This window comes from Heteronotia binoei, chromosome 1 (genome assembly GCF_032191835.1).
Source record: "Heteronotia binoei isolate CCM8104 ecotype False Entrance Well chromosome 1, APGP_CSIRO_Hbin_v1, whole genome shotgun sequence".
Taxonomy (NCBI): domain Eukaryota; kingdom Metazoa; phylum Chordata; class Lepidosauria; order Squamata; family Gekkonidae; genus Heteronotia; species Heteronotia binoei.
In genome coordinates this window covers 283,968,405-283,994,507 of record NC_083223.1, presented here as the reverse complement: position 1 = coordinate 283,994,507, position 26,103 = coordinate 283,968,405, and the positions used below count along the sequence as shown (strand labels likewise).

The following is a 26,103-nucleotide window of genomic DNA, read 5'->3' as shown; positions in this document are numbered from 1 at the left end:
GTCTTCTTGGTGCTGGGGACAACAGTGGGAGGACTTATAGTGGCCCCAGTGATAGACCTCCTGATGGCACCTGGGTTTTTTGGCCACTGTGTGACACAGAGTGTTGGACTGGAGGAGCCACTGGCCTGATCCAACAGGGCTTCTCTTATGTTCTTATGTCTGAAGCAAGTGATGCTCTGTATTCTTGGTGCTTGGAGGGGGGCACAGTGGGAGGGCTTCTAGTGTCCTGGTCCCACTGATGGACCTCCTGATGGCACCTGGGTCTTTTGGCCACTGTGTGACAGAGAGTGTTGGTTTGGATGGGCCACTGGCCTAATCCAACAGGGCTCTCTTATGTTCTTATGTCTGGGGCAGTGATGCTCTGTATTCTTGGTGCTTGTGGAGGGCCACTGTGGGAGGGCTTCTAGCCCCACTGATGGACCTCCTGATGGCACCTGGTTTATTTGCCTACTGTGTGACACAGAGGGTTGACCTGGATGGGCCACTGACCTGATCCAACATGGTTTCTCTTATGTCCTTAAAACATCCTCTGAGATGAGGGAAAGCGCAACTGCTAAAACGGTCGGACCCCGCCCTCTTTGGGGGCCCGTTTACCTCCAAGAAGAAGCGGGGGCTCTCCGGCATGGTGGTGAGGGCCCCGATGGCAAAGACGGAAGGGAAGGCACAGACCAGGACGAAAACCCGCCAACTGTGGAACTGGTACGCAGAGCCCATTTGAAAGCTCCACCCTACAGCAAGAGAGAGAGGGGTTGGGGTTGGAGGAAGGGAGGAGGAAACAGAGAGCTCGTGACCGCAGATGAAAGAGGAGAACATCTCAGGACAAACCATGGGACTCTGGAGAGTCCATCATCAGCCTCCAGGTATTGGCTGAAAATCTGCCGGGATTACAACTAATCTCCAGGCAACAGAGATCAGTTCCTCTAGAGAAAATGGCTCCTTTGGGAAGTGTAATCTGTGGAAAGATACCCCATGGAAGCCCCTCCCCTCTCCAAACTCCACCCCCACAACAGACACCCTGTGAGGCAGGTGGGGCTGAGAGAGCTCTCCAAGAAGCTGCCCTTTCAAGGACAACTCTTGCAAGAGCTGTGGCTGACCCAAGGCCATTCCAGCAGGTGCAAGTGGAGGAGTGGGGAATCAAACCCGGTTCTCTCAGGTAACAGTCCGCACACTTAACCACGACACTCCTTTTATTTAGGAACTACATTCTATATAGTAAAGCTTGGAGACAGAGCTAGGAAGGAATCTAATTCCCTTGGGTGGATGCAGATCCAAAGGGGGCCCCTGTCTCCATTGTGCCAAAGACAGAAAGACGGGCTCCCTCTCTTGTGGGGGGGGGGGTGCATGCACAGAAGAGAACATGAGAGGGCAGAACGGAAAGGAGGAAGTTGTTTCCCTGAGAGCTACCAGTCGACACTTCAAAGGGGATAGCGACCTCAGTGTCTGCCTGTCTTTCTATTCTAACTCTCTTGTCGCCTCTCCTGGAGGCTGAGATGAAGGCACTGCGCCTTTCTCTTCCAACAGCAACACTGAGTCTCATGCCAGGTGCAAATTCAGACCCGTTTAAATGCATATATGTGCATTTCTAACCCTTTTGGCTCAGGGGAAGGGTGGCAAGTCAGGCTCCCCACCAAGCTGCCTGCTGTACTTTGGTGTCGTGGTTAAGTGTGCAGATTCTTATCTGGGAGAACCGGGTTTGATTCCCCACCCCTCCACTTGCAGCTGATGCAATGGCCTTGGGTCAGCCAGAGCTCTGGCAGAGGTTGTCCTTGAAAGGGCAGCTTCTGGGAGAGCCCTCTCCAGCCCCACACACCTCACAGGGTGTCTGTTGAAGGGGAGGAAGGTAAAAGGACTCTTATCTGGGAGAACTGGGTTTCATTCCCCCCTCCTCCACTTGCAGCTGCTGGAATGGCCTTGGGTCAGCCATAGCTCTCTTGTCTGGGAGAACTGGGTTTGATTCCCCACTCCTCCACTTGCAGCTATTGGAATGGCCTTGGATCAGTTATAGCTCTCTTATCTGGGTGAACCGGGTTTGGTGTAGTGGTTAAGTTCACAGACTCTTATCTGGGAGAACCGGGTTTGATTCCCCACTCCTCCACTTGCACCTGCTGGCATGACCTTGGGTCAGCCATAGCTCTCTTGTCTGGGAGAACCAGGTTTGATTCCCCACTCCTCCACTTGCACCTGCTGGAATGGCCTTGGGTCAGCCAGAGCTCTCCTATCTGGGTGAACCGGGTTTGATTCCCCACTCCCCCACTTGAAGCTGCAATGGCCTTGGGTCAGCTATAGCTCTCTTATCTGGGAGAACCGGGTTTGATTCCCCACTCCTCCACTTGCAGCTGCTGGAATGGCCTTGGGTCAGCCAGAGCTCTCTCATCTGGGAGAACCGGGTTTGATTCCCCACCCCTCCACTTGCAGCTGATGCAATGGCCTTGGGTCAGCCAGAGCTCTGGCAGAGGTTGTCCTTGAAAGGGCAGCTTCTGGGAGAGCCCTCTCCAGCCCCACACACCTCACAGGGTGTCTGTTGAAGGGGAGGAAGGTAAAAGGACTCTTATCTGGGAGAACTGGGTTTCATTCCCCCCTCCTCCACTTGCAGCTGCTGGAATGGCCTTGGGTCAGCCATAGCTCTCTTGTCTGGGAGAACTGGGTTTGATTCCCCACTCCTCCACTTGCAGCTATTGGAATGGCCTTGGTTCAGTTATAGCTCTCTTATCTGGGTGAACCGGGTTTGGTGTAGTGGTTAAGTTCACAGACTCTTATCTGGGAGAACCGGGTTTGATTCCCCACTCCTCCACTTGCACCTGCTGGCATGACCTTGGGTCAGCCATAGCTCTCTTGTCTGGGAGAACCAGGTTTGATTCCCCACTCCTCCACTTGCACCTGCTGGAATGGCCTTGGGTCAGCCAGAGCTCTCCTATCTGGGTGAACCGGGTTTGATTCCCCACTCCCCCACTTGAAGCTGCAATGGCCTTGGGTCAGCTATAGCTCTCTTATCTGGGAGAACCGGGTTTGATTCCCCACTCCTCCACTTGCAGCTGCTGGAATGGCCTTGGGTCAGCCACAGCTCTCTTATCTGGGAGAACGGGGTTTGATTCCCCAATCTTCCACTTGCAGCTGCTGGGATGGCCTTGGGTCAGCCAGAGCTCTCTTATCTGGGAGAACTGGGTTTGATTCCCCAATCTTCCACTTGCACCTGCTGGGATGGCCTTGGGTCAGCCAGAGCTCTCTTATCTGGGAGAACCGGGTTTGATTCCCCAATCTTCCACTTGCACCTGCTGGGATGGCCTTGGGTAAGCCATAGCTCCCTTATCTGGGAGAACTGGGTTTCATTCCCCACTCCTCCACTTGCAGCTGCTGGAATGGCCTTGGGTCAGCCATAGCTCTGGCAGAGGTTGTCCTTGAAAGGGCAGCTTCTGTCAGAGCCCTCTCAGCCCCACCCACCTCACAGGATATCTGTTGAAGGGGAGGAAGGTAAAAGGACTCTTATCTGGGAGAACCGAGTTTGATTCCCCACTGCTCCACTTGCAGTTGCTGGAATGGCCTTGAGTCAACCATAGCTCTTGCAAGAGTTGTCCTTGAAAGGGCAGCTTCTGTCAGAGCTCTCTCAGCCCCACCCACCTCACAGGGTGTCTGTTGTGGACGGAGAAGATATAGGAGATTGTGAGCCGCTCTGAGTCTCTGATTCAGAGAGAAGGGCGGGGTATAAATCTGCAGTCTTCTTCTTCTGGTGCTGCAGGCCCGTTTACAAAACACCTGGGAAAGGACTAACGCAGGAGGGGGCAGGGCTGGTTCCAGAGAACTGGAGGTCAGGACAGCTTCTCCTGTGTGCCCTTCCCCTCTGTTGCCAGCCTCCAGGTGAGCCCTGGAGATCTCCCACTATTACCATTCACCTCCAGACCTATAGAACATATGAACATATATGAACATATGAAGCTGCCTTCTACCGAATCAGAGCCTCTTGGGTTCATCAAAGTCAGTCTTGAACCTGGGACCTTCTGCTTCCCAAGCAGATGCTCTACCACTGAGCCATGGCCCCTCTCCACCCTGGGTCCATCAAAGTCAGTATTGTCTACTCAGACTGGCAGCAGCTCTCCAGGGTCTCCAGCTGAGGTTTTTCATGCCTACTTGCCTGGACACTTTTTGGTTGGAGATGCCGGGGATTGAACCTGGGACCTTCTGCTTCCCAACCAGATGCTCTTCCACAGAGCCACCTCCCCTAACTGGCAGCGGCTCACCAGGGTCTCCAGCTGAGGTTTTTCACGCCTACTTGCCTGGACCCTTTTTAGTTGGAGATGCCGGGGATTGAACCTGGGACCTTCTGCTTCCCAAGCAGATGTTCTGCCATGGAGCCACCATCCCTCCCCTAACTGGCAGTGGCTCTCCAGGGTCTCAGCTGAGGTTTTTCACGCCTACTTGCCTGGAGCCTTTTGAGTTGGAGATGCCAGGGATTGAACCTGGGACCTCCTGCTTACCAAGCAGTTGCTCTACCACTGAGCCACCATCCCTCCCCTAACTGGCAGCAGCTCTCCAGGGTCTCAAGATGAGGTTTTTCACGCCTACTTGCCTGGACCCTTTTTAGTTGGAGATGCCGGGGATTGAACCTGGGACCTTCTGCTCACCAAGCAGTTGCTCTACCACCGAGCCACCATCCCTCCCCAGAGATCAAGAGAAAATGGCTGCTTTGGAGGGAGGGCTCTATGGCATAAGTCCGTCTCCTCCCCAAGCCCCGCCCGCTCCAGGCTCCACCCCCAAATGCCCAGGGACTTCCCCACCCTGCTTGCAGCTCCCCAGCTCTCTCACCGTAATGGGGGATGATGGCCCAGGCCATGGCAGAGGCGTAGATGCCCCCGATCATCCAGAACATGCACAGCCAGCTGAGATGCTCCCCTCGCTTCTCCTGGGCCAGGAATTCGGAGTAGTAGGAGAAGACGATGGGGATGGAGCCCCCGATGCTGCCGGAGAGGAAGACACGGGTCAGCAATAGGGTCACTGCAGGCGCAGCAGAAGCCGAGGCGGGGCTCCTGGCAGGGCTGTACCACTTCAGGCTTTGGGGAAAGCACTTCTGGGCCCGGCCTCCACCGCTTCCAGCTGCAGAGCATGGTCACCTCTGCAAAAGCCAGCCCACCTTTCAAAAAACCTTCCTGCTCGAGAAAATGTGGCACAGTGCAGAGAGGAAGAACAAAAAGTCAGGGAGTCTCACCTCCAGCGCCTGGAATGAAGCAGCGCTTGCTGATCTGGGCATGGAGATGCTCTGAACGGAAACCCCTACGCTCTTTCGCAGCCATGGTCTAGGGTTGCCAGCCTCCAGGTGAGGCCTGGGGGGCTCCTGGAGTTACCACTCACCTCCAGGCCACAGAAATCAGGTCTCCCAAAGATGGCTGCTTTGGAGGGGTGGAGTGTGTGGCACTAGGCCCTGCTGAAGTCTCCCCACTCCTCAAGGCTCCTCACTCATTCACTCTATGGAGGCTTACCCTAGAGACTGATCCGGAAACTTCAGCGGGTGCAAAATGCAGCAGTGCAGCTGTTGATAACAGTGCCTAGCTGGGCACACATCCGGCCAGCACTGCGTCAACTGGCATTGGTTATCTGTTGAGTCCCAGTAGGGTTGCCAATCCCCAGGTGGGGGCAGGGGATCCCCCGGTTTGGAGACCCTCCCCCCGCTTCAGGGTCGTCAGAAAGCGGGGGGAGGGGAGGGAAATGTCTGCTGGGAACTCTGTTATTCCCTATGGAGGTTTATTCCCATAGAAAATCATGGAGAATTGATCTGCGGGTATCTGCGGATCTAGGGGGGCTGTTTTTTTGGGTAGAGGCACCAAATTTTCAGTATAGCATCTAGTGCCTCTCCCCAAAATACCCCCCAAGTTTCAAAACGATTGGACCAGGGGGACAAATTCTATGAGCCCCAAAAGAAGGTGCCCCTATCCTTCATTATCTCCTATGGAAGGAAGGCATTGAAAAGGTGTGCCGTCCCTTTATATGTGATGGCCGGAACTCCCTTTGGAGTTCAATTATGCTTGCCACAGCCTTGATCTTGGCTCCACCCCTAATGTCTCCTGGATCCACCCCCAAAGTCTCCTGGCTCCACCCCCAAAGTCCCCAAATATCCATTTCAAGGTTTTAGTATTGACTTTTAAAGCCATACACAGCCTGGGACCGACATACCGATGGGACCACATCTCCCCATATATGCCCCAGAGGTCATCTGCTGGCCATCCGTGGCCTGAAGGACTTGTCTTGCCTACACATGAGCCAAGGCCTTTTCAGACGTGGCCCCAGAGTGGTGGAATCAGTTCTCCTTGGAAATCTGGGCCCTCACTGAGCTATTACCTTTCCGTAAGGCCCGTAAAACGGAGCTATTCCTCCAGGCCTTTAGTTGAGGCAGCAGGCGTCCCCATATCATCGGCTGGCCCTATGCTGCGATACCACCTCTGCTGTAATATTAATTTTACTCTTTTACTGTTTTAGACTCTCAGTATTTAGTCACATGTGCCCAGTTGAGCCGCCAGCTACAACTAATTGTGATCAAATTGTACGGCCTATATTGACATGTTTTTGATTGTTACTTATATTGCTTTTATAATGTTGTTCTGAGCCCTTTTTGGGATAGGGTGGAATATAAATTGTCTAAATAAATAAAACCAACAAGCCACACCTTCCCCAGGCTCCACCCCCCAAATCTCCAGGAATTTTCCAACAAAGAGTTGGCAAGCCTACTGCAGACACTATTCCCCAGGCAATGGGGCTGGCCCATGATCCATTCCCCACAGCAAGCACTTTTCCTGCACACTGCAAGCCCCCCAAAGTGGTGTTTAGGGCATATCCATTGTTTGTTTCAAATGCATGCCAAGTTCCTAGCCCTCAGGATGGCCGAGGGGAGTCTGCTGGAGCTGCAAGCAACCAGGGAGGGCGTCCTTCGAGGAGAACCGAGAGCCGGGCCGCGCCCTTACCCCACGCCAGAGAGCAGCCGGCAGAAGAGGAACGTGCCGTAGCCCTGGACAAAGGACGAGAAGAAGGCGAAGACGCTGTTGACGGAAAGGGACATCAGGAGGCACTGTCTGCGCCCCAGGCGATCCGCCAGGCCGCCCCACAGGAATGCTCCGACCATCATCCCCAGGTAGACTATCAAACCTGGGGGAGGAAAGGAAGGTGAGGCAAAGAGAGCAGACGGCAGGACGCATGCTCTGCCAGCCATGGTGCTAAGAGAGACCCCCGCTCCCACCTCTCCCGAGGGGCTCCTCAAGGCAATAAGGGAAGGAAAGGGAAAGGTCCCCTGTGCAAGCACCAGTCATTTCTGTCTCTGGGGTGACATTGCTTTCACAACGTTTCCACGGCAGACTTTTGACGGGGTGGTTTGCCATTGCCTTCCCCAGTCATCTACACTTCCCCCCCCCAGCAAGCTGGGGACTCATTTGACCGACCTTGGAAGGATGGAAGGCTGAGTGAACTTCAAGCCGGCTACCTGAAAACCCAGCTTCCGCAGGGAATCGAACTCAGGTCATGAGCAGAGCTTAGGACCGCAATACTGCAGCTTTAGTACTCTGCGCCATGGGGCTCTTAAAGGTAAAGGTAGTCCCCTGTGCAAGCACCAGTTGTTTCCGACTCTGGGGTGACGTTGCTTTCACAACGTTTTCACAGCAGACTTTTGATGGGGTGGTTTGCCACTGCCTTCCCCAGTCCTCTACCCTTTCCCCCCAGCAAGCCGGGGACTCATTTTACCAACCTCGGAAGGATGGAAGGCTGAGTCAACCTGGCTACCTGAACCAACTTCCACTGGGATCAAACTCAGGTCATGAGCAGAGCTTAAGACTGCAGTATCATAGAATCATAGACTCATAGAGTTGGAAGGGACCTCCAGGGTCATCTAGTCCAACCCCCTGCACAATGCAGGAAACTCACAAACACCTCCCCCTAAATTCACAGGATCTTCATCGCTGTCAGACGGCCATCTAGCCTCTGTTGAAAAACCTCCAAGGAAGGAGAGCCCACCACCTCCCGAGGAGGAAGCCTGTTCCACTGAGGAACCACTCTTAACAGTCATAGAACCATAGAGTTAAAAGGGACCTCCAGGGTCATCTAGTCCAACCCCCTGCACAATGCAGGAAACTCACAAACACCTCCCCCTAAATTCACAGGATCTTCATCGCTGTCAGACGGCCATCTAGCCTCTGTTGAAAAACCTCCAAGGAAAGAGAACCCACCACCTCCTGAGGAAGCCTGTTCCACTGAAGAATTGCTCTAACGGTCAGGAAGTTCTTCCTAATGTTGAGCCAGAAACTCTTTTGATTTAATTTCAACCTGTTGGTTCTGGTCTGCAGCTTTAACACTCTGTGCCACGGGGCTCTTCTCAAGGTCCCTCCTGTAGGGATGATGCCCTCCTCCTCCCATACACAGGATGTTGAACAAGCTGGCCATTTGTGACAGGGAAAGGATTCTTTGTCTCCTTTTGACTTCAATCTGAATATGAACCGGATCAACTTGAATCAATGTAAGTGGACGTTTTTTGCAATGCACTTCTCAGGAGAAGCAGCCCCGTGGCACAGAGTGGTAAAGCAGCAGCACTGCAGTACTGTGGTCTGAACTCACTGCCCAAGACCTGAGTTCGATCCCTGCGGAAGCTGGTTCAGGTAGCCGGCTCGAGGTTGTCTCAGCCTTCCATCCTTCTGAGGTGGTAAAATGAGTCCCCAGCTTGCTGGGGGGAAAGCGTAGAGGACTGGGGAAGGCAATGGCAAACCACCCTGTAAAAGTCTGCCGTGAAAACGTTGTGAAAGCAACGTCACCCCAGAGTCAGAAACGACTGGTGCTTGCACAGGGGACCTTTCCTTTCCTTCTCGGGAGGTTTATTAACTGCATTCAGGATCTCGCTTCCGAGACTGGACAAAGCAAACATCCCAAAAGGAACCTCGTCCCTTCCAGACCCCGCCCCCTCCCCTTGCCCCATCAGAAAACCTGAATGGATCTCATCTGAGCAGGTGTTTGGGGTCAAGCCACAGAAAGGCCAGAGTCCAGAGCAGGGGTGGCCAAATGGTGGCTGTTTCACACATATTGTGTGGCTCTCAAAGTCCCCACCCCCTCATCAACTGGCTCGGAGAAGGCATTTCTCTCTTTAAATCACTTTGCCAAGGCAGCCAGCAGCTTGGAGAATGCATTTAAAGTTGAAGTTGCTTTCTTTCACCCTCTCTCTCCCCATCTATTTGTCTTCCTTTCTTCCAGCTCTCGAATTCCTGCATTGTTCAGCGGGTTGGACTAGATGACCACGGAGGTCCTTTCCAAGCTCTATGATTCTAACTCTGGCACCTTCTCCACCTCAGTGTCAGATTTAATGGAAGAAGAAGAAGACTGTAGATTTATACCCCACCCTTCTCTCTGAATCAGAGTCCCAGAGCGGCTTACAGTCTCCTTTATCTCCTTCCCCCACAACAGATGCCCTCTGAGGTAAGTGGGGCTGAGAGAGCTCTTACAGCAGCTACCCTTTCAAGGACAACTCTGTGAGAGCTATGGCTGACTCAAGGCCATTCCAGCAGCTGCAAGCAGAGGGAGAACGACCTCCGAAGGCAGCTCAAAGCTTCCCTTTAGGAGGAGCCTTTAAATAAGGGGGAAAGGCCCAAATCTCCCCCATTCTCACCCCACGACTGCTGTCCACACTGGCTTGGACCAGCCACATCGCCAATCATTTGGTGCAGCCAAAAGATGGACAGCAAACATCTTCTGCTTGAAGAATAAAATAGTTTTATCATGGGAGCGGTGGGGGCCTCTGACCATGACATCGCTTAGGGCCACCCCTTGTCATAACCCAGCCCAGGAGGGAGGTCAGAGGAGGAAGAGCTGGCTGGCAGAGGGCAGCAGCTGATGTCCGATAACAGAGCCTGGGCAGTTTGAAGCATGGTGCAAGCCTAGGGTTGCCAAGCCCCAGGTGGGGGCAGGGGATACCCTGGTTTGGAGCCCCCCCCCCCATTTCAGGGTCATCAGAAAGTGGGGGGAGGGGAGGGAAATGTCTGCTGGGAACTCTGTTATTCCCTATGGAGATTTATTCCCATAGAAAATCATGGAGAATCGATCTGCGGGTATCTGGGGCTCTGAGGGGGCTGTTGTTTGGGGTAGAGGCACCAAATTTTCAGTATAGCATCTAGTGCCTCTCCTCAAAACACCAATTTTCAAAAAGATTGGACCAGGGGGTCCAATTCCATGAGCCCCAAAAGAAGGTGCCCCTATCCTTCATTATTTCCTATGGAAGGAAGGCATTGAACAGGTGTGCCGTCCCTTTAAATGTGATGGCCAGAACTCCCTTGGGAGTTCAATGATGCTTGTCACAGCCTTGATCTTGGCTCCACCCCTAATGTCTCCTGACTCCACCCCCAAAGTCCAGATATTTCTTGAATTGGACTTGGCAACCCTATCCTGGCCCCACCCCCCAGAGTCTCCTGGCTCCACCCCCAAAATCTCCTGGCTCCACCCCCAAAGTCCCCAGATGTTTCTTGAATTGGATTTGGCAACCCTATGCAAGCCAGCTTTGCCGCAATGCTGCGCATGCACCAGGCAAGGGGAGGGGGGGGAGAGAAAAGAACATCCCGGCCTGATCTCCCCGCTTAATCCCTCCGGCCTGGCCGTGGCTGAGTAGCTCCTCTTCGTGGCGCTGAGCTCTTCTCTCCCCCGCTGCTGCCTAATCCCCAGATCAACACGCCAAGCACCAGGCCAATTACGCAAGACGGACAGATGCTTTTCTAAACAAGGGGGGGGGGGAGAGGGGAACCCCCTGCCTCAGAGCACCAGGGGGGGATTCTCAGAGGCTTCCGTTGCACGCGTGGGCCACGCATGGTGTGCCTCTTCTCAAAAGCAACGCGGCATTCGAGGGTTGCCAATCCCCAGGTAGAAGAAAGGGATCCCCCAGGTTGGAAGTTCTCCCCCCACTTCAGGGTCGTCAGAAAGAAAGCAGGGGGAGGGGGGGGAATGTCTGCTGGGAACTCCATTATTCCCTGTGGAGACCAATCCCCATAGGGTATGATGGATAATTGATCCGTAGTTATCAGAGGCTCTACGAGAGTTGGTTTTTGAGATAGAGGCACCGAATTTTCATCATAGCATCTGTTGCCTCTCCTCAAAACACCCTCCATGTTTCAAAAAGATTGGACCAGGAGGTCCAGTTCTATGAGCCCCAAAAGAAGGTGCCCCTATCCATTATTTCTAGAGGGGGAAGGCATTTAAAAGGTGTGGGGTCCCTTGAAATGTGATGGCCAGAACTCCCTTTGGAAAGCAATACTGCTTGTCACAACCTTGCCCCTGGCTCCACCCTGAAAGTCCCCAGATATTTCTTGAATTGGAGGCGCAACCCCACGGCATTCATATCCCCACCCCTTCTGCAAAGAGACAGTTATGAGTCCTGGTCGGATCCAAAACAGCCACTCTCTCTCTCTTTCTCTCTCTCCCACCACACAGCAGTGGTTTGCAGACAGCCTGTCCCTCCAGCCAGGATTTCTTGTGTGAAGGTTTCCTCCCAAGTATGACATGGATAAGAACATAAGAGAAGCCATGTTGGATCAGGCCAATGGCCCCTCCAGTCCAACACTCTGTGTCACATAAGAACATGAGAGAAGCCCTGTTGGATCAGGCCCGTGGCCCATCCAGTCCAACACTCTGTGTCACATAGGAACAGAAGAGAAGCCCTGTTGGATCAGGCCAGTGGCCCCTCCAGTCCAACACTCTGTGTCACATAAGAACATAAGAGAAGCCATGTTGGATCAGGCCAGTGGCCCCTCCAGTCCAACACTCTGTATCACATAAGAACGTAAGAGAAGCCATGTTAGATCAGGCCAATGGCCCATCCAGTTCAACACTCTGTGTCACATAAGAACAGAAGAGAAGCCATGTTGGATCAGGCCAATGGCCAATCCAATCCAACACTCTGTGTCACATAAGAACATAAGAGGAGCCATGTTGGATCAGGCCAATGGCCCATCCAGTCCAACACTCTGTATCACATAAGAACGTAAGAGAAGCCATGTTAGATCAGGCCAATGGCCCATCCAGTTCAACACTCTGTGTCACATAAGAACAGAAGAGAAGCCATGTTGGATCAGGCCAATGGCCAATCCAATCCAACACTCTGTGTCACATAAGAACATAAGAGGAGCCATGTTGGATCAGGCCAATGGCCCATCCAGTCCAACACTCTGTGTCACATAAGAACAGAAGAGAAGCCCTGTTGGATCAGGCCAGTGGCCCCTCCAGTCCAACACTCTGTGTCACATAAGAACATAAGAGAAGCCCTGTTGAATCAGGCCAGTGGCCCCTCCAGTCCAACACTCTGTGTCACATAAGAACAGAAGAGAAGCCATGTTGGATCAGGCCAGTGGCCCTTCCAGTCCAACACTCTGTGTCACATAAGAACAGAAGAGAAGCCCTGTTGGATCAGGCCAGTGGCCCATCCAGCCCAACACTCTGTCACATAAGAAGAGAAGCCATGTGGTGCGCAAAGCTGAACACAATACTCCAGATGAGGTCTTACCAGAGCAGGGGGCTGAACAGGCTTACAATGTGGGATGGGGCAGCACAGTGAGTTCAGGGACAAGGGAAGAGAGAGTTTCCAATTACAGCCTTGCTGCTCTGCAGTGGAACAGTCCAATTTCAGTCCAGCGCCACCTCAGAGGTCAACAAGATTTGGGGGAGATGAGCTTTCCAGAGGGGCGTTGCGAGGAACGCAGAGGGGCAGATGTCTCCCATGGAAGACTGGACGGAGAGGGGCTTAGCCGGGGAGAAGGCGGCCGGAGCGGAAGACCGGAGCACCCCCGGAAGGCAGAGCAGCCGCAGAGCCGAGGGGAGGCTATTTTTAGCCCTGCTTCCAGATCGAGTTGAACTGCAGTCACAGGAAGGGAGTCTCAGCAATGCAAGGTGACATGCCGGTTGGCGGAGGACACCAGCAGCACATTTTTGGGGAGGGTTTTGTTTTCTGAGAAAGCATGACATCAGCAGCCCCTCTCTTCCGTACCCACCGGCCTCCCTTCCACCCCCCCGCCCCCCTTCTGAATGCATTTTGCAAGCAGGACCTCCCCTGACATGTCAGGAACCAGCAGGGTCAATTCCTCATCACTAACATCACAAACCAGGCTGCCAACCTTCGGTGGGGCCTGGGGGTCACTCCGAATTGCAGCTGACCCCCTCGCTACGGAGACCAGGTCCCCTAGGCAGCAACTGTGGGAAGGCGGAGAAAGGTAAAGAAAGAAGTCCTTTTCTCCCTTTCTCACAATCCCAGAACTCCTGGACATTCAATGAAATTGCTGAGCAGTCGGGTTAGAACGGATAAAAGGAAGTCCTTCTTCACCCAAAGGGTGATTAACATGTGGAATTCACTGCCACAGGAGGTGGTGGTGGCTACAAGCATAGCCTGCTTCAAGAGGGGATTGGATAAGCATCTGGAGCAGAGGTCCGTTAGTGGCTATCAGCCATAGTGTATTGTTGGAACTCTCTGTCTGGGGCAGTGATGCTCTGTATTTTGGGTGCTGGGGGGGGGCAACAGTGAGAGGCCTTATAGTGTCCTGGCCCCACTGATGGACCTCCTGATGGCACATGGGTTAGGGCCACTGTGTGACACAGAGTGTTGGGCTGGATGGGCCATTGGCCTGATCCAACATGGCTTCTCTTCTGTTCTTATGTGACACAGAGTGTTGGACTGGATGGGCCACTGGCCTGATCCAACATGGCTTCTCTTCTGTTCTTATGTGACACAGAGTGTTGGACTGGATGGGCCTCTGGCCTGATCCAACATGGCTTCTCTTCTGTTCTTATGTGACACAGAGTGTTGGACTGGATGGGCCATTGGCCTGATCCAACATGGCTTCTCTTATGTTCTTATGTGACACAGAGTGTTGGACTGGACGGGCCAGTGGCCTGATCCAACAGGGCTTCTCTGATGTTCTTATGAGACCCAGCGTGGCTTAGTGTGTTGAACTAGGCTCTGGAAGACCCTGGTTCAAACCCTCTCTTCTGCCATGGAAGCTTGTTGGGTGACCCTAGGCCAGTCACACTCTCTCAGTTTGACCTACCTCACAGGGTGGCTGTGAGAATAAAACGGAGGAGAGAAGGATGTGAACCGCTTTGCTTCTACACTGAGGAAAAAGGCAGCATGTTCAAAAAGTGAACAACTAAATAGGTTTGTATTGGAGGCCTCCTTTCAAGCAGCAACATTCTGGCTCACAGCTCAAGCATTTCCTGTTGCAGCTGTAGAAGACTCAAGAAAAAGAGAGAGAGCCCACCCTGCCCAACGTAAATGAAGCCTTGCTGCAGCCAGGAATACATCCCACCCCTGCTGTTTCCCTGGAACTGCATTTCCTTGGAACATTTTGCCGAATTCTCTTCTCCTCGGGATGAGTCACCCCTTGCTTTGCTTCCGTCGTTCTTTCTGGCCCACAACAGTTTCAGGCTGATTAGACACGGCTGGTTGTTCTGTGCAGATGAAAGAGGGGAGGGGGATAGTCCCAGCCTGCTGGATGGAGAATCCCCCCTGCCAAGTTCTGCACGCTCAGGTTCGTCTGATATCCCGGTTGCCCAAGAACTAAGCAGGTTAAGGTCTGGGGGCAAATGCCTAAGTGGAAACCTGTTTTCGAATCATAAGAACAAAAGAAAAGCCATGTTGGATCCAGCCAATGGCCCATCCAGTCCAACACTCTTGTGTCACACAGTGACCAAAACCCAGGTGCCATCAGGAGGTCTATCAGTGGGGCCAGGACACTTGAAGCCCTCCTACTGTGTCCTCCCCAAGCACAAGAATACAGAGCATCCCTGCCCCAGACAGAGAATTCCAACAATACGCTGCGGTTAATAGCCACTGATGGACCTCTGCTCCATATGCTTATCCAATCCCCTCTTGAAGCTGGCTATGCTTGTAGCCACCGCCACCTCCTGTGGCAGTGAATTCCACACGTTAATCATCCTTTGGGTGAAGAAGGACTTCCTTTTATCCGTTCTAACCTGACTGCTCAGCAATTTCATTGAATGTCCAGGAGTTCTCATATTGAATCCTCTGCTGTGGAAGCCTGTGGGTACAAATGAGGGAAGGAACAATATAACACATGGAATTCACTGCCACAGGAGGTGGTGGCAGCTACAAGCTTCAAGAGAGGATTGGATAAGCATCTGGAGCAGAGGTCCATCAGTGGCTATTAGCCACAGCTTATCGTTGGGACTCTGTCTGGGGCAGGGTTGCTCTGTGTTCTTGGTGCTTAGGGGGACACAGTGGGAGGGCTCCCAGTGTCCTGGCCCCACTGGTGGACCTCCTGGTGGCCCCTCGGGTTTTTTGGCCACTGTGACACAGAATGTTGGACTGGAGGGGCCATTGGCCTGATCCAACAGGGCTTCTTTTATGTTCTTATGTCTGGGGCAGTGATGCTCTGTATTCTGGGTGCTTGGGGAGGGCACAGTGGGAGGGTTTCTGGTGTCCTGGCCCCACTGGTGGACCTCCTGATGGCACCTGGGTTTTTTTGGCCACTGTGTGACCCAGAGTGTTGGACTGGAGGGGCCATTGGCCTGATCCAACAGGGCTTCTCGTATGTTCTTACCACCAAGGGCTTCTCCACATTCTCATCTTCTGTTCTCGTAAGTTCCTGTTTCTTTGGGGAGGGGTCTGTTCCAGATGTGTTTTGTTCTCTCTAGTGATCTATTCAGTATTACACCAGTTTATGTATGGCAGAAAAATCTGCAGATTAAGACAGGTTTCTATGCCAGACATAAACAAGCGTAATATTGAATCAACCTCTAGAGGGAGCAAAACACATGCAGAACAGCACACTCACACAAACACACCCACACACCACACAACAGGAACTCGCAAGGGAGGAAGATGAAATGCAGAAAACCTCCCATTCACAGCTACGGGGCCTGTGACAGGATTTTTTGGTCATAGCCCTTTGCCCCATGTCGTCTGGGACATGGAGAAAACTCTGTCTTGTTTCATAGAGCTACTGTCAAAGAAAAAGAAATTGGATTCATACCCTGCCCTTCGCTAGTCAAAGGAGTCTCCAAGCGGCTTACAAATCTCCTTTCCCTTCTTCCCCCCACAACAGACACCCTGTGAGCAGTGTTCCCTCTGAGTTAGCATGAGCTGGCTCACAGATGTTTAGCTTCCAGCTCACAGATTTTTGTCTTAGCTCTGGAAAAATGGCCCCAGAGCACAATAATTTATGCAGGAGCTCACAACTTTAATGCCAGTAGCTCACAAAGTAGAATTTTTGCTCACAAGACTCTGCAGCGTAGAGGGAACGTTGCCCGTGAGGTAGGTGGGGCTGAGAGAGCTCTGACAGAACTGCTTGGAAGCAGAACAGCCTTGAGAGGTCGTGAATTGAGCTAGGACTGCAGTACTGCAGCTCACCACTCTGCACCACGGGGCTCTTTCCTGTAAGGTAGGACCCTTCTTAAGGTAAGGTAGGACCCTGGTCTGGAGATCAGGTGTAATGAGGGGGAAACTCCAGGGCCTACCTGGAGAGTGGCAACTTTAGAAGCGGACCTGGCTCTTCCTGAGGAATTAGGGATGCCAGCAGCCTCCAGGTGGAAACTGGGGGTCTCCTGGAATTGCAGCTCCATCTCCAGACTACAGAGATCAGGTCTTCTGGAGAAAACATCTGCTTTGGAGGGTGGACTCTGTGACCTTGTACTCCTCCCCCCCAGGATCCTAGTCCTCCCCAGGCTCCACCCTGAATCTCCAGGAGTTTCACAACCTGAATATTAGGAAGAGAACATAAGAGAAGCCCTGTTGGATCAGGCCAGTGGCCCCTCCAGCCCAACACTCTGCGTCACCTAAGAACATGAAAAGCCCTGTTGGATCAGGCCAAAGGCCCCTCCAGCCCAACACTCTCTGTCATACAGTGGCCAAAAAACCAGGTGCCCTCAGGAGGTCCATCAATGGGGTCAGGACACTAGAGGCCCTCCCACTGTGCCCCCCAGCACCAAAAACCCAGAGTATCACTTGCCCCAGACATGAGAGCATAAGAAAAGCTGTGTTGGATCAAGCCAATGGCCCATGCAGTCCAATACTGTGTGTCACACAGTGGCCAAAAAACGAGGTGCCATCAGAAGGTCCATCAGTGAGGCCAGGACACTAGAAGCCCTCCCACTGTTGCCCCCCCCAAGCACCATGAATATAGAGCGTCACTGCCCAAGACATAAAAAACATAAGAGAAGCCATGTTGGATCAGGCCAATGGTCCATCCAGTCCAACTCTCTGTGTCACACAGTGGCCAAAAACCCAGGTGCCATCAGGAGGTCCACCAGTGGGGCCAGGACACTAGAAGCCTTCCCACTGTGCCCCTCAAGCACCAAGAAGACAGAGCATCACTTGCTCCAGACATAAGAACATAAGCGAAGCCATGTTGGATCAGGCCAATGGCCTATCCAGTCCAACACTCTGTGTCTTATAAGAACATAAGAGAAGCCCTGTTGGATCAGGCCAGTGGGCCCTCCAGTCCAACACTCTGTGTCACATAAGAACATAAGAGAAGCCCTGTTGGATCAGGCCAATGGCCCCTCCAGTCCAACACTCTGTGTCACATAAGAACATAAGAGAAGTCCTGTTGGATCAGGCCAATGGCCCATGCAGTCCAACACTCTGTGTCTCATAAGAACATAAGAGAAGCCATGTTGGATCAGGCCAGTGGCCCATCCAGTCCAACACTCTGTGGTACACAGTGACAACTCCTCCCCCGTCCCACAGCCCCTCCCAACTTCATTTCTAAAGAGAGAGGGGTTGGGGCTCATTTGACACAAAAATACTGCCCGCGCAATCCAGCCATGCACAGACTGGCAGTGGCCACACCTGGGTGGGGTGGTAGATAACTCAAGGGCTAGTGCTGGCATGCATAAAAAGATGGGGCAGGGTCCAATGGGCCGCATCTCCCCAAAAATAGGCCTCTCTCTCCCCAGTCTTCTCTCCTTGGGAACTCTGGGAATCACTCCCTGCGGGTCCCCCCTGCAAACACGGGAGGGGACAGGCCGCAACCCAAGGGCTCCTGGTGCCTTTGCCGCACTGCGGTTCACAGGTGCCGAGAAACCCGGCCCCAAATCCGCGTCAAAAGCCAGCGTTTCACCGCAGGCGATCACACACCACCCCCGCGATTCCTCCTCCTTTCCCCACCCCCGCAAAAGACATCCCCCGCCCCGCCATGGTTTCTTTCATGGGGATTTAATTCTGCCTAAGCCTTTTTCCGCAGCAGCCCGGCCCCAGCGGTGGCTCTGAGGAGCGGAGCGATAAGCTTGGGGCCACGATTACTCTGACACATCATCTCAAACTTTGGAGGCGGAGGAGAGAAGGGATGAGTCAGTGCGCCTGTTCCAGCCAGCTTCTCCGGGCAGGATTTGACCTCATCAAAGGGTATCAGGCCCTGCAAGCTTCAATTCGCCCCCTCGGGTCACTGCCCGGTGGGAAGGGGCGACAGCAGGTCGCAGGTTCCGTTCCCGGCGTCTCCCACTCAAAGATCTCAAGGCGTAGATCTGCTAGGGATGCTCTTTTCAGTCTGAGACCCCAGAGTGCCACCCCCAGTCAGAGGAGATGGCCTCAGGAGGCGTCTGGCTCAGGGTAGAGGTTTACAAGATTATGGATGAGATAGCGAAGGCAGAGAAAGAAGTCCTTTTCTCCCTTTCTTACAATACGAGAACTCGTGGGCATTCAATGAAATTGCTGAGCAGTCGGGTTAGAAAGGGTAAAAGGAAGTCCTTCTTCACCCAAAGGTTGATTAGAAGAAGAAGAAGACATTGGATTTATATCCCGCCTTCCACTCCGAAGAGTCTCAGAGCGGCTCACAATCTCCTTTCCCTTCCTCCCCCACAACAGACATCCTGTGAGGTGGATGGGGCTGAGAGGGCTCTCCCAACAGCTGCCCTTTCAAGGACAACCTCTGCCAGAGCTATAGCTAACCCAAGGCCATTCCAGCAGGTGCAAGTGGAGGTGTGGGGAATCAAACCCGGTTCTCCCAGATAAGAGTCTGCGCAATTAACCACTACATCAAACTGGCTCTCCTCGTGGAATTCACTGCCACAGGAGGTGGTGGCGGCTACAAGCATAGCCAGCTTCAAGAGGGGATTGGATAAGCATATGGAGCAGAGGTCCATATTAGCCACAGCGTATTGTTGGAACTCTCTGTCTGGGGCAAGTGATGCTCTGTATTCTGGGTGCTTGTGGGGGGGGGGGCAATAGTGGGAGGGTTTCTGGAGCTCTGGCTGCACTGGTGGACCTCCTGATGGCCTGTGGGTTTGGCCACTGTGTGAGACAGTGGATGGGCTGTTGGTCTCATCCAACAGGGCTTCTCTTATGTTCTCATGTCTGGGGCAGTGATGCTCTTTATTCCTGGTGCTTGGGGGGCACAGTGGGAGGGCTTCTAGAATCTTGGCCCCACTGGTGGACCTCCTGATGGCCCCTGGGTTTTGACCACTGTGTGACACAGATTGTTGGACTGGATGGGCCATTGGCCTGATCCAACATGACCTCTCTTATGTATAAGGGAACCTCACACATTTCTGCAGTCGGGGTTCTGTTCACATGTACATGTAAAGCTGCCTTCTACTGAATCAGATCCCGCTTGGTCCATCAAGGTCTGTCTTGTCTACTCTGACTGGCAGCTGCTCTCCAGGGTCTCAGGCTGAGGTCTTTCCCATCACCTCCTGCCTGATCCTTCCAACTGGAGATGCCAGGGATTGAACCTGGGACCTTCTGCATGCCACGCAGAGGCTCTGCCACTGAGCTATGGCCCCTCTGCATGGCTCTCCAGGGTCTCAGGCTGAGGTCTTTCCCATCACCTCCTGCCTGGTCCTTTTAACTGGAGGTGCCGGGGATTGAACCTGGGACCTTCTGCATGCCAAGCAGATATCCTACTACTAAACCACAGCCCGTCCTCTGTTCCTGGATCCTCTGGAAGATGTGGCATTGTAAGGAAGTCAAGAGCACCTGTGAGCATGGTCAGACTTCCTGCTGCTTAATACTCGGTTGCCACCTCCACGTGGTGCCTGAAGATCTCCCATTTTTAAAGCTGGCAGAGATCAGCTTCCCTGGAGAAAATGGCTGCTTTGGAGGGTGGACCATATTGTCCCCTACTGAGGCCCCTCCCCTCCCCAAACCCCGCCTTCTTCCTGGGGGCTCCACCCCCAAAGTCTCCGGGTATTTCCCAACCCAGAGCTGGCAACCCAAGCTGGTTGTCTCTCTTCCATAGAACATGGCAGTAGAAATGCCTTTTCTGCAGGAAACTGGAAGGAGCCTTGCCCAGAAGTGTTTGGCTGAAGAGGGTTATTAAAAATGAAATTTTCCCCCACCTCCGTTCTGCAGTGGTACAGTCCATAAACCTAAAGCCTCTTCATGTGCCCTGAGTGGACTAATGAGCACCACTGGTTTCCTGGACCTCATTCTCCAGTGAAGCCTGGACGGTGTCATTTCAAAATGCAGATGAGGGGAAACTGAATTATTGACTTTTCTTCCACATGGGAACAAAATCCCCCTGCATCTCTCCTTAGGTCAGAATCATAGAATCATAGAGTTGGAAGGGACCTCCAGGGTCATCTAGTCCAACCCCCTGCACAAGGCAGGAAACTCACAAATCCCTCCCCCTAAATTCACAGGATCTTCATTGCTGTCAGATGGCCATCCAGCCTCTGTTGAAAAACCTCCAAGGAAGGAGAGCCCACCATCTCCCGAGGAGGAAGCCTGTTCCACTGAGGAACCACTCTAACGGTCAGGAAGGTCCCGAAAGATTGATCCCGAAAGATTCTGCACTTGATCCCAAAAGATTCTACAAACCCTAATGGTCAGGAAGGTATTCCTAATGTTGAGCCGGAAACTCTTTAGATTTAATTTCAACCCATTGGTTCTGGTCCTACCTTCCGGGGCCACAGAAAACAATTCCACACCATCCTCTATATGACAGCCCTTCAAGTTCTTGAAGATGGTGATCCTATCACCTCTCAGCCGTCTCCTCTCCAGGCTAAACATCTCCAGCTCCTTCAACCTTTCCTCATAGGACTTGGTCTCCAGACCCCTCACCATCTTCATCGCCCTCCTCTGGATCTGTTCCAGCTTGTCTAGATCCTTCTTAAAATGTGGTGCCCAAAACTGAATACAATACTCCAGGTGAGGTCTTACCAGAGCAGAGTAAAGCGATACTGTCACTTCACATAATCTGGACACTATTCTTCTGTTGATACAGTCCAAAATTGCATCTGCCTTTTTAACCACTGCATCACACTGTTGACTCGTGTTCAGCATATGGTCCACTAAGACCCCTAGATCCTTTTCGCACAGACTACTGCTAAGACAAGTCTCCCCCATCCTATAACCATCCATTGGATTTTTCCTACCTATATGCAGAACTTTGCATTTATCCCTGTTAAAATTCATTTTATTGGTTTCAGCCCAGTTTTCCAGCCTGTCAAGATCATCCTGGATCCGGTTTCTGTCTTCTACTGTATTTGCAACCCCTCCCAATTTAGTATCATCTGCAAATTTAATAAGCATCCCCTCTATTCCTTCATCCAAATAATTTATAAAGATGTTGAACAAAACAGGCCCCAGGACAGATCCTTGAGGCACTCCACATGTCACTCCTCTCCAAGAGGATGAGGAACCATTCACAAGCACTCTTTGGGTGCGATCTGTCAACCACTTACAGATCCACCTAACGGTGCTGGGGAGAGCACAGAGCATTTGTTTTGAAGGATACCAGCCCCTTCCTGTAGTACGTTCAGTTCCTACTGTTGCCTAACCCCGTCACCACGTTCAGCAGCTTCTTCCTATCTGGGTACCACTGGTAACCATGGTGACGCCAGGGTGTCCCCTGCTGAACCGCAGGCCTCTAGGCCTGAAAGAGTGAGCATCCGGCCGCCACAAGTGACAGCGAGAAAAGCGCACTGAGACACACGCACTTTCCCGTGGAAAATAGCTATGTCACCACCACCCCCTGCCTGAACGTCTGGACTACCTTTTTAGGAAAAGAGATGAAGAATACTGTCTAACCCCAAAGTCTGTTTCAAGTATTCCTTCCCCCCCACCACCAAGTTAGATTTAGGGTTGCCAAAATCCACATGAGGCCTGGAGATCTCTCAGAATTACAGCTCATCTCCACACTGCAGAGATCAGCTCCCCTGAAGAAAATGGCTACTTTAGAGGTTGGACTACGGCATTACACCACACCAAGGGCCCCCCGGGACCACCAAGCGCCTTCCCCTGAACCACCCCCAAATCTCCAGGAATATCCCAGCACACCACAATAAAAATCGATGTTCTGCCTTTCCCCCAATGTCGTGCCAGCATCATACCAGGCACTGGAACCCAATTCAGGCAGCCGTTACAGAGCTTCCCTCAGGATGCCAAGAATTAACAGACAGAAATTTCTACACAGTGGGTTGAAAACTGGTTGATATATATGAAACATGGACTGCCCTTTATGCACCTGAAAATCAAGCCGCAGAGCAGCCTCACTTGTAACCTCCAAGACAAAAGTGTCTCTTTTAAAAGCATTGTTTCTCATCAGTCCCTCCTTATCTGTAAGAACATCAGAAGAGCCCTGCTGGGTCAGACCAGGGAGGGTCCATCTAGTCCAGCCTCCTGCCTCACACAGTGGCCAGCCAGTTCCTCTGGAGGGACAACAACAGGGCAGAGAGGCTGAGGCCTTCCCCTGAGAAGAACATCAGAAGAGCCCTGTTGAGTCAGACCAGGGAGGGTCCACCTAGTCGAATCTCCTGTCTCACACAGTGGCCAGTCAGTTCCTCTGCAGGGCCAACAACAGGGCAGAGAGGCCGAGGCCTTCCCCTGAGAAGAACCTCAAAAGAGCCCTGCTGGGTCAGACCAGGGAGGGTCCCTCTAGTCCAGCCTCCTGTCTCACACAGAGGCCAGCCAGTTCCTCTGGAGGCCAACAACAGGGCAGAGAGGCTGAGGCCTTCCCCTGAGAAGGACATCAGAAGAGCCCTGCTGGGTCAGACCAGGGAGGGTCCCTCTAGTCCAGCCTCCTGTCTCACACAGTGGCCAGCCAGTTCCTCTGGAGGGCCAAGAACAGGGCAGAGAGGCCGAGGCCTTCATAAGAACATCAGGAGAGCCCTGCTGGGTCAGACCAGGGAGGGTCCATCTAGTCCAGCCTCCTGCCTCACACAGTGGCCAGCCAGTTCCTCTGGAGGGACAACAACAGGGCAGAGAGGCTGAGGCCTTCCCCTGAGAAGAACATCAGAAGAGCCCTGTTGAGTCAGACCAGGGAGGGTCCACCTAGTCGAATCTCCTGTCTCACACAGTGGCCAGTCAGTTCCTCTGCAGGGCCAACAACAGGGCAGAGAGGCCGAGGCCTTCCCCTGAGAAGAACCTCAAAAGAGCCCTGCTGGGTCAGACCAGGGAGGGTCCCTCTAGTCCAGCCTCCTGTCTCACACAGAGGCCAGCCAGTTCCTCTGGAGGCCAACAACAGGGCAGAGAGGCTGAGGCCTTCCCCTGAGAAGGACATCAGAAGAGCCCTGCTGGGTCAGACCAGGGAGGGTCCCTCTAGTCCAGCCTCCTGTCTCACACAGTGGCCAGCCAGTTCCTCTGGAGGGCCAAGAACAGGGCAGAGAGGCCGAGGCCTTCCCCTGAGAAGAGCATCAGAAGAGCCCTGCTGGGTCAGACCAGGGAGGGTCCATCTAGTCCAGCCTCCTGCCTCACACAGGGGCCAGCCAGTTCCTCTGCAGGGCCAACAACAGGGCAGAGAGGCTGAGGCCTTCCCCTGAGAAGAGCATCAGAAGAGCCCTGCTGGGTCAGACCAGGGAGGGTCCATCTAGTCCAGCCTCCTGTCTCTCACAGTGGCCAGTCAGTTCCTCTGGAGGGCCAGCAACAGGGCAGAGAGGCCAAGGCCTTCCCCTGAGAAGAACATCAGAAGAGCCCTGCTGGGTCAGATGAGTGAGGGTCCATCTAATCTAGCCTCCTGTGTCACACAGTGGCCAGCCAGTTCCTCTGGAGGGCCAACAACACACACACAGTTCCTGGAGGGCCAACAGCAGGGCAGAGAAGCTGAGGCCTTTCCCCTGTGTTGCCTTCTGACACTGAGAGTCAGAGGTTGACTGCCTCTGAATGTGGAGGTTTCCCTCTGCCACCTTGGCTAGTAGCCCCTGAAAGGCCTGTTTTCCTCTAAATATATATATTCCTGTAGCAAACACTATACCCTCTGGCAGCGAATTTCACATTTTAATAACTCATATTTTAATCACTCTCATCATTCCCTGCTCCTCTTTCCTCCCAGTCCCTCTGGAACTTAGACAACCAGAAACACAAGAGTTGACCTGAGTGCAGAAAATCTTGCGAACTCATGAGCATGTGGACGTGCCTGACGGTGCCTCAGACTCTGTTGCGCATCACAAGACCCTGTCCCAAGACAGTTTCTCCCCCCTCCCTGGCCCTGCCCAGAACTGTGCCTTGTAAAATGGACATGACCTCAGTGAGCAGAACTCTTTGAGGGGAGTCAAGGAAAATGGCCGCCTGCCCCTCCCCTATCAACCCCAAAAGACGCCATCTTGTCACCTTCTAGGGGACTTACCCAGCATGCCCTTGTTGGAGTCTGACAAGCACATATCCTTCTCGGCGCTGGGGAGGACAAAGCCCACCACAAAGATCTCTACCCCGTCGGCCATGAGGGCAAGTCCAAGCACAAAGTACAGGGTCCACTGGAAGCGCCCGTGTCCGCACTCCTGCAGAATCAGCTCGTACTGCTGGGACAACTCCTCCTTCTCCTTCTTCTTGTCCCCTTCCAGGTCGTCAAAGTCCCTGAACTCACTCACCACCTGTTGGTTGGCCGTCAAGTGGTCCCCGCCTTTGAGGGAGTCGTTGCGGGGGATGCCTTGGTACTCGCCCTCGTAGATCTCGTCGTCTTCATCGTGGCCTTCCGTGGCGTCGCTGGAGGCCCCTTCGTCATCGACCGACGGCTCCCCTCGGTAGTAGCCGTCTTGGGGCTGGTAGTCGTCGTCGTCGTCTTCCTCGAAGCGTGTGTACGAGCGCTTGGTGTACTCGTCCTGCACCCGGTCCACCCCTTTGCCCACCTTCTTGGTCGCATGCTTCTTTACTTCTTTGGCGATGTCTTTGGCCCCACGGATGAAGGCCGTCCGGTCTCTGAAGCCTTCATCCATGGCTCTTGACTCGCACGCAGACCCCTTTCAGATCTTGAGATTTAAAAAAGACAGAGAATGTGCAGGATTGGTGGCTAGAGCTCTGAGGGATGGGCAGGGTCTCTCTCGGGAATGGGAGACACCCGTCAAGCTATGGGGCCAAGCTGCAGCCTTCCAGTCGGGGAGGAAGAGCCGGTCTCAGGAGCTGTCCAAGGGTCACCGTGTGAGGACACGGAGTGCCCGCCCATCCGTTTGGTCTCTGCTTATGGTTGGAGAGCGGAAGTGCCAGTCAAGGGAGCAGCTCCGGTGGGCCAAATGGACACGGTCCTGTCAAAAGGACAAAGCCAAACCAGAAAACATCAGGCATCCATTCACTAAAAAAGATGAGTACAATCTCTTCTACTTTATACCCTTCACTTGGCATCTCAGAGCGGCTTACAACCTCCTTTCCCTTCCCCTCCCCACCACAGACACCCTGTGAGGTAAGTGGGGCTGAGAGAGCTCTGAATAGAACTGCTCTTGAGAGAACAGACCTGGCAGAGTTATGACTGACCCAAGGTCACTCCAGCAGCTGCATGTGAAGGAGGGGGAATCACAGAATCCTAGAGTTGGAAGGGCCTCTAGGGTCATCTAGTCCAGCCCCCTGCACAATGCAGGAAACTCACAAACACCTCCCCCTAACTTCACAGGGTCTTCATTGCTGTCAGATGGCCGTCTAGCCTCTGTTTCAAAACCTCCAAAAATATGGATATTCAATCATTTATCTCCTGCCCTTCAGTACCCGAAGGAGTCTAAGAGCAACTTACAATCTCCTTTCCCTTCCCCTCCCCACCACAGACACCCTGTGAGGCAGGTAGGGCTGAGAGAACTCTGACAGAAACTTCTCTTGAGTGGAACAGCTCTGTGAGAACTCGTGACTGACACAAAGTCACATCAGCAGGTGATAGTCAAGTGTTAATAGTGGTGCCCAAACGGGCAAGCTCAGGATTTAGAATTCATGAATCAGGGCCCAGTCATGGCACACAGGATGGGGAT

The 26,103-nt window shown here is 53.1% G+C and overlaps 1 protein-coding gene across 1 annotated transcript in view; it reads right to left on the bottom strand.

Moving 5' to 3' along the window:
- The window catches only part of SV2A (synaptic vesicle glycoprotein 2A), a 62,528-nt gene extending 37,363 nt beyond the window's left edge, over positions 1 to 25,165 (bottom strand). Inside the window, exons 1-4 of the mRNA XM_060256559.1 lie at positions 24,504 to 25,165; positions 6,945 to 7,125; positions 4,798 to 4,949; positions 595 to 728 (exon numbers count right to left, since the gene is read on the bottom strand). Coding sequence (XP_060112542.1) covers positions 595 to 728; positions 4,798 to 4,949; positions 6,945 to 7,125; positions 24,504 to 25,089 — 1,053 coding nt within the window. The 5' untranslated portion in view covers positions 25,090 to 25,165. The remainder of the gene's footprint in view (positions 1 to 594; positions 729 to 4,797; positions 4,950 to 6,944; positions 7,126 to 24,503) is intronic.
- Between the last annotated feature and the right edge of the window lie 938 nt (positions 25,166 to 26,103).